The 11,206-nt window shown below is 51.5% G+C and overlaps 1 protein-coding gene across 2 annotated transcripts in view; it reads right to left on the reverse strand.

Moving 5' to 3' along the window:
- LOC110283871 (ubiquinol-cytochrome-c reductase complex assembly factor 2) overlaps window positions 1-2,825 on the reverse strand; it is an 11,589-nt gene extending 8,764 nt beyond the window's left edge. Inside the window, exon 1 of one of the 2 annotated variants that reach the window (XM_021149426.2) lies at window positions 2,657-2,825. In XM_021149426.2, the coding sequence (XP_021005085.1) occupies window positions 2,657-2,794 (138 nt within the window). In that variant the 5' untranslated portion in view covers window positions 2,795-2,825. The remainder of the gene's footprint in view (window positions 1-2,656) is intronic. The other variant, XM_029471647.1, reaches the window with a different exon arrangement.
- Between the last annotated feature and the right edge of the window lie 8,381 nt (window positions 2,826-11,206).

The raw sequence follows: 11,206 nt of genomic DNA on the forward strand, positions 1-11,206 counted from the left end.
TGGACGACTACACTCACGCCTCGGATCCCTTATGAGATGCCGGCACTGTTCCTTGCTAGAAACCTCCTTGGACCTAACCCTCTGTAAGACACACCGGCCACAGCCTGCATGGATGCAGGTCTCAGCAAGGCCGCTCAGCACAGCAGCCTCCCCCCTTCCAGTTCCACTTTCTGGACAAGTGGCAGAGAGGTGGGGGTCACAGCCATCAGCCACCCCCTGGTCTCATCCCGAGACTGTGGGTTTAATGAAGCGTCTCTCAGACCTACCTTCCCTTCTCAAGGTCTTTCCTAAGTGATTCGGGGGTGGTTGAGGGAGTGACTCACTCTGTTCTCCATCCCAGCCAAGGACTACTCCTTCCAAAAATTATCACCAAGATTTACTAAGCCCAAGCAGGCTCAATTTCAGGTGACATCAGGATGAGCTACGACAGAGGTCCTGAGTAATGTGCCTGCTGCCACCATGACGCCCTGGCTCACTCCACCCCGAACACATCCATCAGCTGTGGCGGAACCTCTGGTGCAGCTATGACTCAAGTCTGTGTGGGCCTCGACTGATCAGAAACTGTGTCCCTAGGTGGTGACAAAGGATGACAACTCCCAAAGAAAAAGCTCTCCCCTCGGCGCTGGCTGTATTACCCTAACAATCAAATCAGTGAGCACCAGTCTCTCCGCCTCTGACATCTAGCCCCTGGCTGCCCAACTCTAAGCTACTCGAGCCGGAGGACTGCTTGCCTCCGTCAGCAGGGCCTGGGACTGCATATACACAGACGCTTTGGACCAAGGAGCGTGAGTGAGGAGCGGGTGTCCACACAGGGCACAGCCTGCCCTCTCACCTCACCACTGCCCCAGAAACTTCCTCTACATCTGGAGACGCTCTTGTGTACCAAGAACCACATTAGACAGGGTGTGAGAGTCAGAATGGGGGCTTCATCTCTGTTCACAGGAAGCTCATACTAGAAATCAGGAAGCACAGCCTTAGAAAGCACACAGGGTTTGCCTTGTGATCCGTAAGGTATGGGTCAGTGAAGACCTCCAATGCCACGTGGGGACCCTGGGCCAGACCTGCCCATCCATGTGACAATCAGCAGTGCAGGCATGAGGTGGCCACTGATGGAGCGTCTCACTCGTGAGGCAGGCTGGTTTAGCTGGTTCCTGCTTTGGCAGGTCATGGTCCATCTCACAGGTCATCCATCTGGCCACCTACCTGTGCTGGGCATCACACGCCTCACCTCTGACCTCTTACCTAAGCCCCATGCTCAAATAACCTCCTGCCTACTTGACATTCCACTTGGGAGTTTAAAGCCTCCAACGTCACTCGTGCGATGCACTTCCCACAGCCCACCTGCTCCTCCATCTAGTCTTTCCCATTTCAGAAACCAGCACCCAGCTGCTCAAGCCAAAAAAAGAAAGGGGGGAAATCTGGGAGCTGTCCTTGGTTCCTCTCCTTCACCCCACATCCAGGACACCCACGCCGTTGATGTGACCCGCACATTATGGTCTGCTTTCTGTTACTTCTGTCTCCTGTGCCACTACCATTATCCAAACCACCACCGGCATCTCTAACGGTGCTACCACGGCAGGCTCTCTGCAGTTCCTCGTTCCCCAATGCCAGAGCACTCTGAACCTTTGAGTAACCTTTGAAAATCAGGGCACATCAGTCCCCTGACTAAATGTCCCCAGTGGCTTCTCCCTTGCTTCCTGGTAAGATCTGACTCCTAGTGCAAGAGGCTGGGCAGTTAAAAAGAACCTAGCTTTGATTCCTAGTACCCACATGGTGGCTCACAACCACTTCTAACTTCAGTTCCAGGGGATCCAATGCCCTCCTCTGGCCCCAGTGGGCACTGCATTAACAGGGTACAGAGACATATCTGTTGGTAAAATTAAAAAAAAAAAATCTGTATTGTGCCTGGCTCCTGCCTTCCTTCAGCTTCAAATCTTAGCTGTAGACATGCCACTCACTACCCGTAGGCTTGCTTTCTTTTCTGTAATATGCCAGTCTTGTTTCCTCTGAAGTACCTGGCCACCCTTCCCGAAGTCTCCCTGCTTTGAGACCGACCTATGTGTAACGTCCTCAGGTAAGCCTCAGGAACCCGACTAATGTTACATTTACCACGATCAGAGTACTCATTGGGACTGTCTTATGCGTCTATTTGTTCCTCGGGTCCTGAATAAGAATTCAAAGGCAAAAGGAGAAAGACCTCATCTAATTCACTGCTATCTCCCCGGAAACTAACCTAGTTCTCCGCACATGGCCGTGCTTAGTAAAGTAACCTAAACCTGAGTGGGGCGAGAAGGTCTACTACTCACACAAGGGACCTGTGTGGGAGACTCAGTTTCACAGTGACGGAAAGCTGTGAGGCTTAGCTGGAGGTGTCTGGGGATAGGCTGGGCTCGCAGACACATTAACGATGATATGGAAGAAACAACTCCGCCTTACAATTTGACTCTTTAGTGGCATCTGGACCTCAGGGGCGCTTCACTGACCACTACACTGTGCAGACAAGGAAGGGAACTGCGCAGAAGGCGTCGCACTCCGCAGCTAACTGCAAGATGGGTACCTCGCGCACGTGCAGCCTGGCAGCGGCCGACGCATGCGCAGATCCCCCACCCTTGCCGCCCATCGCTTCGACGTGCCCAACCTCCTCCCCTCCGGTCACCTGGGTATTCTCTCCCTCCCGGAAGGCCTGCGCTACCCGCTGCCGCAGGTAAGCGCCCAAGTCCCGGCCCCGTTTGGTCTCGTCCACTGGCCATTCCTCACAGAGCTTAAGGAAACGCCGGTAGCGGAGAGCGGCCATCTTGGGCCCCGCTTGCCCCGCCCCTGGGGGAGTAGTCAAGGCCGCAGAGGGCGCATGCGCACTAAGGCGCACTGGCCTTCCCCGTGGACATGCGCAGTTCTACCAACGGCCCGCTCCCCTCCAGGCAGCGGCGCTGCTCACCTTTGAGAGCTAGGTCTGAGCTCTTCAGCTTCTTCGTCTTGGTACTCGCCCAGCTCCCAGGGGCAAAGCTAACGCGGTGTACCCTGGGGACAGCTTTGCTCTTCGTTTTCAATGACTTCACAAGCTCAGAGACTGAAAAAGCTTCCCCGGAGACCTCTGCTGTTTTGCATAAGCGAAACATTTGCATGTAAATACAGGTTGTTATTGGATGGAGATGTGTTTGATCTTAACGTCCGTCGTGTACACACACACACACACACACACACACACACACAGCTGCCCCACTCACACTCATCACCCTGTACTTATCTCTACCACATGGACCTCTGATAGAGTGTTTACCTGCACCACGTACATGTGTCAGTTCTGGGGACCGAACCTGATTCTCTGCAAGAGCAATAAATGTTCTTAATAACTAATTTCTCTAGCCCTAAGAATGAGTGTTTTTGTTATGGCAAAATTCAACATAATATATATATATATATATATATATATATATATCATATAGGTATCATATGGGTGTGTGTCTCTGTGTGTATTTGTGGTTTTTCTTTTGAGATAGAAGGTTTCTCTGTGCAGCCCCAGGTGTCCTGGAACTCACTCTGTAAATTAGTGCTCAATGAATGAATGAATGAATGAATGAATGAATGAACAAAGCCACATTCCAAACTAGGTCTGTCAGACCCTAAAGCCTCCCAACATTCACAACCTAGGGAGCAATTCCTGGGGTGCGGGGTACCATTTGCTGCCATCAAGTTACTCTCCCTACAGCCCAAGACAGGGCAAGGGGTCTTGCCACCCCTGACTCCCAGGTTGGCTGTGGCCAGGCGAGTGCTCTTTAAAGCCATACCTGGGTGGGCCCTTGTGGCTTCCAGCCCACCCGGGGCCCTCAGTGCCTGGAAGTAGGGAGTAAATGGACCTCAGGAAAGCCACCCAGCTTCATGGCTAACACAGCTAAGGTGAGGCTGTGTTGGGGCTTGGGACATGATGGGGTGATCACGGAAATTTTCTAGGGGCATGCCTACCAAGCGCCTCTCCTTGGCATGGCACTCCAGCCAAGATTCCCTTTCATTACCTCGGGAACTGTGGAGACTGTTCCCTGTTTAAACCACCCACCGATCTGCTCAGATTAAACCCCTCCCTCCGCCTCCTTCCCACCTCCGCCCAAGACCTGCCTCCTATTGCTGCTGAGCCACCCCTGATCTTCCTCCCCCATTTCCCTCTACAGCTGGGTAATATTTCTTTCTCTGTATTCCACAGTGCTGCCTGACACAGCCAAGCTCTGCTTCTTTCCCCACTGTGGGGTGGGGAAAATGAGAAGAGAGCTCTCTGGTAATTTTGCCAGGAGAACATCAGAGATCACACACTAGCACGGGATGTGTGGCTAGGCAGTATATGGAACCGTCCTTTCTTTTCTTCCATTTCATTTTGACTTTATTAATCTGTTCTTATTTATCAGTCTGGGTGTTTCAGCTGCAGGTATAACGTGTGTGCCTGGTGCATCAGATCCCTTAGAGAGTTATAGGTGGTTGTGAGCGGCCATGTGAATGCCAGGGAATTAAATGTGGGTCCTCTATGGGTTTGGTTTGGTGGTGGTGGTAAGGGGAGGAGGTTGAGACAGGGTCTCTCTGTATAGCCCTGGAGGTCCTGGGACTTGCTATGTAAACCCAGCTGGCTTGGAACTCACAGAGATCTGCCTGTTCTTGTCTCCCGAATGCTGGCTATTAAAGGCATGGGCCACCATGCCCAATTCCATCTCCTTTCCTGTCCCCATGTTTTGGTTATGTAGCTCAGGCTGGCCTCAAACTTGAGAGCCTTCTGCTTCTGCCTCTGCCTCCCAAGTACGGCAATACAAGGCTGTGCAGCTGCCGGGGTGCACACCACACTGCAGATTACTAAAGTAGACCAGGCTGTCCTTGAACTCACAGAGATCTGGCTACCTCTGCCTCCTGAATACTGGGGTTTAAGGCACATACTACCATGCTGAGCTAAATGTAAGACTTTTTTTTTTTTAAGTTATCAAGGATTTTTAATGGTGACAGGCCGGGCAGTGGTGGCGCACACCTTTCATCCCAGTGCTCCAGAGGCAGAGGCAGAGGCAGGTGGATCTCTGAGTTTGAAGCCATCCTGGTCTACGAAGACAGTTTCAGGATAGCCAGGGCTACATGGAGAAACCCTGTCTCAAAAATAAAATAAAATAAAGACAAAGAAAACAGTATCAATAAATGTGGAAGTCGTGGTTGTGACTGTACAGGTCGCACTGTCATGGGGGTCATGGGGCACAGGGGACAGCTGAAGGCCCCTTCCCTGTGCATTTCATACAGTATGACGAGACAGGCAAGCACCAAGCTAACCTATGATAAAAACAGCACTGGCCATGGCACTCTCCTCATATTTGCTTGTTAGAAGCACAGGCTGAAAGTTCGTGGTAAGTTCAGGAAAAGTCAAGATGGGTGTGGTAGTTTGAATAGGAAGCCCCCCCTCTCCTAGGTTCACATATCAGGGTGTTTAGTCAGCAGGGGGTGAAACTGTTTGAAAGGATTAGAAGGAGTAGGGGTGTGGCCTTGCTGGAGGAGATGTGGAACTCTCAGCTCTCCTCTCATTACCAGATCTGCCCTGTACAATCAGGCTCCCTGCCATGATGATAACGGATTAACCTCTGAAATGGGGTGGGACCCCGAGAGGCTGTTGTTGGCACAGCCCCATGTCACTCCAGGAAACCACCTGTGGGTGGCTAAGGCAGGCTGCCAGGCAAAGGGGCAGCAGAGACTCTGCGCAAACAACCTTGGGTGTTTATGCCCTTTGTTTTTTAAGTTGCCCTGAGATTCTTTTTTCCTTTGTTTATTTGCCTTGTGGGAGGACCAGCCTAGGAGTCAGAACTCTGCTCGCAGGAGTCCAATTTCTCCTCCCACCACATGGGTTCTGTACATCAAACTGAGTTCCTTAGGCATGGCAGTTAACGCTTTTACCTTTATTTCTTGTTCTGAGACCCAGTCTCATGCAGCCCAGGATGACCTTGAAGTTCTGACCCTTCTCCTTCTACCTCCGCAGTGCTAGGAGTGCAATACACACACCACTGTGCCTGGCTTAGATACTTCTGGGGATCACACCAGGCAGGGCCTCTTCTAACCGAGCAACATCCCCAGCCCTTGAGATCTAGTTTCTTCATTTTAAAATGAGAACTGGGGGGCTGGAGAGATGGCTCAGTGGTTAAGAGCACTGACTGCTCCTCCAGAGGTCCTGAGTTCAATTCCCAGCAACCACATGGTGCCTCACAACCATCTGTAGGGGGATCTGATGCCCTCTTCAAACAGGGGGATGTATATGCAGCAGAGAGAGCACTCAGACGTTAAATAAATAAGTACAATTAATAAAACGAGAATTATTGGGAAGAAGAAGCTCAAGGCTAAATCATTGCTACACAGTGTTTGAGATCAGCACGAGTCAATAAATAAATAAAATAAATAAATAAATAAATAAATAAATAAATAGGGCTGGTAGTGCAGCTAGGTCAGTAGAGTGCTAATCAGCATGTCTGAGGCCCTGAGTTCCATCTTTAGGAGCATAAACTAGGCTTGGAAACTCATACCTTTAATTCCAGTATCTGGGAGGCAGAGGGAGGCTGACCTCTGTGAGTTCAAGGCCAGTCTGGTTCACATAGTAACTTCCACCTAGGTAAGTAACATCCTGGCTCAAAATAAGTAAAGTAAGCCGGGTGGTAAATTAAGCACGGGCCTTTAATCCCAGCACTTGGAAGGCAGAAGCAAGAGGATCTCTGTGAATTCAAGGCCAGCCTGGCCACTAGAGAGAGTTTCAGGACAGCAAGGCTATACGGAGAAACCTTGTCTCAAAAAAACAAAACTAAAACTAAAAGGGGGAGGGGGTGCTATTAATCAAGAGCCACAATTGCGCTCCTCCATTTATGGGGTAGAAACTGAGGCAGAGAGGCTAAGATTGGCCATGGTTGACAGCTGGGAAATGACAGAGTCCAGATTTGAGCCCCTCCATCTTTGCAGCCATGCGGGTGTAAGTCAGAGGCTTTAGCCAGCACAGGCACGGAGTTGGCTCTTATATATCACATTAAAGGGCCCCAGACCCTCTTAACCTTGTCTTACCTAGGGCCCTTTCCCTTCCCCTCTGTGGGTGGTTTGAACCAGATTCCCAGCTCAGCAGCTTGTCAATCACCCAGTGCCAGTCTGGGCACATTAATGGGCACTGCCTGGTGTGCAGCTCAGTGTCACCAGCCTCATGGGGAGTTGATGACCATTTTAACACCCACCTGCTGGCTGTCACTCATTTCAGAGCCAATGCAGCCTCCTGGCTCAGCGGAAAGCACCACTGGGGCCACTCCTCCCCAGCCTTTCAGAATGGGTACTTGGGGAACCCTAATCGCTCTTTATAGAAACCGGGCATTAGCAAAGGAGGAGGGCCGTGCAAGGGAGCGATTCCAAGTTATAATGATCCCAGTAATCTAGTCATCGAATCGCACATTTAAATCGTGCGAAAGTAAAAATATCGCTTTGTAACACCGGTGTTAATAATGTAAACATTAAAAGGGAATTAAATGCTTAGCTGCGATTTCCTCTTTTCAGCCTAACCCACTGCAGGAGAGGGTTAGCTCCAACACACAGATGTGTTACCCACACCCTGCATAGATCTCTGAATAGTCACCTCATGTCCCCATGAAAATGTGGTTGCCAGGGCACAGGCATCCTTAAACAGACTTGGGGGGCCCAGGTAGGTTGAGAGGCTGGGCTTCCAGAGGTTCCTAAACTCTGCCCAGATATCTTACCAGCTGCCCCAAAGATCTACTGCCCTAAGCCCCTAATGGTGTCTGTCTATCCAGCAATACCATCATTTGTCCCCTTGGGCTTCACAGAATGGGTCACTGTCTGACAGGAGGCCCAGTCCACAGTAAGTAGTTCCTCACTGGAGCTGGCACAATTGAGTGCAGGTTCCCCTGTCAGGAGATCAGAGGCCGAGGAGTCCCCGGAGCAGGAGCTGCAGGCTGTTGTAAGCCGTGCATACGGTACTAGGAATCAAACTTGGGTCCTCTACAAGAGCAGTACACACACACACACACACACACACACACACACACACACACACACGGCTGAACCGCCTCTCCAGTTTCTGGGATGAGTTATTCTAGACTGACACTCCTCTCCTCCCTTTGGCAATCAGACCATTCAGACAATCTGCCCCAAGAAACAGGAGATTTCCCCCCAGAGTCTCATGTTGGGAGGAAGAAGAGACAGAAGCCCAGACACTACTCAGGGGGGAAGCACGTGTCCTGGAAAGAGATTCCACACGGTCTTGACAGCTTGTCAGATCGCCTCGTAGGAGAGACTGTAGCTGAGGCAATGATGCCAGGTGACTGGCAGGACCACACAGTGGCCGGGACCGCATGGCTGCACCTTCTCCTTGCGATCTGTTTAAACCTAAACCTTGTGCTAGGACCCCAGAGGTGACAGGAGTGGGGGAGGCCACTGGGTCTCTTTATTTGATCTGCTTCCCAATGGGGCCATTTTGAATACATCTCTTTTTCCTGCTTCTCATTGTTACATGTCTGTTTAATTGGCCTACTGAGGGGGAGCCGCAATGTGGGACCTAAGGGCTGCTAGGATGAGGGCTCTGCCCCTAACAACTCTGGTAATGAAGTATGTGGAATAAATGGTACTGAAGAGAAACTAGACTGTGGGTCTGCATCTCCTGGCTCACCATCCCTGCCCCCTCTAAGATGCTGGGAGAGCCTCATTTCAGAGCAGCCTAGCCACAGGGAGTGGGGGGGGGCGCGGGGGAGGAGTGCAGAGCAATGGGAGGCTGGGGTCTGGCTGGAGCCAGTATCCTGCCAGCTCCTTCAACAATCCCAACGCATCCCTCCAGTCTCCCCTTCCCTTCTTTTTCTTGGCACCCCGGCACTGCTCTCTCTCTCTCTCTCTCTTTCTCCTGCTTTATGTTTCTGGCCACTGAGGACACAGATTTAAACCCAAAGTAAGAGGTTTAGATCGCCCTGAAGAGCGGCTGATGAGATGTCTCGCCCGAACACTCCTTTCATCAGACTACAGCCTGCCCTTCCCTGAGTAGCCCAGGAACCTCGGCAGCCGGGGAGAGCGATGAGGCTGCCAGTGCGCTGCCCAGAGGCCCAGAGCTTGCTGATGACATTGCATTATGAAAAAGCTGTAATAATGTTCCACTCCTCAGCCTCCTCTTTAATCACCCAGGGGACACTGGAGGGAGGGACAGAGTCGGGGGATGGCTGTCTCTGAGACTGCCCTGTTCCCTTGTTGGCAAAGCTGGAGAGGGAGGGGGAAAGCCAGGTGGGAGGCAGGTTGCTCCATGAGTTGGTGTGACCTAGGTTTGCTCTTTGTGGCTCAGTTTGATCCTTCATGTTAAGCAGCCATGCCTGCTTACCAGAGATCATCTGGAGTGGAACGGAGCCCTCACCTAGGCTTCCAAGGCCTCCTCCCATCAGTCACTTGCAAATAATTCTTTCCTAATCACACATGGCCTCAGGGTCTCAGGATGCTAGTGTGTATGAGCTAGGGAAAGTTAACTAGGGGGAAAATGCAGTCATCCACGCTGGGTTAACACTTTTCAGTGTGGCTGCTTGGAGGTCACCCACACTTCTGACTCCTTATCCACACTCTGTAAATAAAGCCCAATAAACTCCTACTTGCCCTCAGTGAACTCTGGGGGAATCTGAACGTGGTTTGTTGTGGGGATCTTACAAGGAGGGATCGATGTTGCTGGCTCCCAGAGGAGATGGTCCTACAATGTTCTTCTGTGTCACCTGCCTTTGGGACCATGTTAGGGTCTTACAGAAGTGGGTAGTCTTCAACATGTTCCCAGTCTCTGAAGACTCAGACAGAGGAAGGGCCTCACAGAGGAAGGGTCAGAACCTGTCTCAGAGGTACTGTGGGCCCTGCCTTCTCTCACACCTGCTCGCATCCTCCTTCCTCATATCAGGTATCCTATCGATATGATGGTGATGGAGGGAGAAGCTATTATAAAGATGGCTCTCACCAAATCCATTCCTACTTTGGATAATTTTTTTCTCGTAGATAGAAATTTATTGCTCAGAACTCTAGAGACTGAAAGTCCAAGATCAAAGCGCTATCCGATTCTGTTTGGTGAAGGCCAGTTCTTCATAAATGATGCAATGTGTCCTCAAGGGGGGGGGTGAGCAAGCCCCCACCTCAGGCTCCACTCTGTGTAGCCAAGGATGACCTAAAACTTCTGCTCTTCCTGCCTTTCCGCTCCAGATGCCAAGATTCAAGGCGTGCCACCAGCCTTTCCGTGTGACCGTGTGGGAGTCTGCCATGATGTACCTGGAGGTCAAAGGACAATTCTGTAGAGTCTGTTTTCTCCTTCCAGCTTTATGTAGGTTCTGGGGATCGAACTTGGGTCACCAGACTTTGCCCTAAACACGTTTACCCACTGAGCCATCCCATCACACCCCTGTGACAGACAGCCCTCCCTCTAAAGGCCCCACCCTTAAGAACCGTTGCCCTGGGAATCGTGTTTCAACCAGTGAATTTGGAGAGAAGACACTCAGACCCAAGGAAGCCATTGAAAGAACATAAATAAGAAATGAAAAGGCAGGATTCATAGATCAGGAAAAAAAAGAGAGAGAGAGAAGGAGGGGGAGGGGGAGGGGAGGAAGAGCGGAAAAGTACCAGCTGGAAGCCTTGATGGGAAAGTCAGGGGCAGAGCCTGTGAATCACCCTCCTCCTGTCCCCGCTCCTGTCAGCTCCTTGGCATCTAGGCAGGGCCTCATGACTAGTTTTTGCCCGTGGGGTGTGGGTGTGTCCGTGTGTCCTTCCTGCTGCAGCCTCACTTGCACCAAACAGCAGCTGTCTGGACTGCATGTGGAAGACCATGGTGCCTCAGGTTGGGAGGAGCCTGGGTCCCCAATGACCACGCAGGGGCTCCCCGCTGACCGGCCCTGGCTGGAAAGTTACTCCACTGATTGGTGTGGTGTATCACAATCTACTCTGCCTAGAGCCTGTGTGCTTCTCAACTCAGAGAGAGGACAGCCGCTAGTGTGTGCAGGGGTGGGAGCTAGTGCTGGGCTCAGAATCAGGTATCGTGTGCTCCCCAGTGCTCTTGGTATCCCTGGCTTTTGTTTCCCCATTGAATGCTTGTCAGTCAACCTGGATGGACCACCTACCTTGTTTACCACCTTCTAGACCCCTTTCTCCAGGCACACCTTAGCAGCTGCCTGCAGGACCACGTCTCACTGCTTCTGCAATTCCTGGTAACAGGTGA

Source organism: Mus caroli, chromosome 17 (assembly GCF_900094665.2).
Source record: "Mus caroli chromosome 17, CAROLI_EIJ_v1.1, whole genome shotgun sequence".
Lineage (NCBI taxonomy): Eukaryota > Metazoa > Chordata > Mammalia > Rodentia > Muridae > Mus > Mus caroli.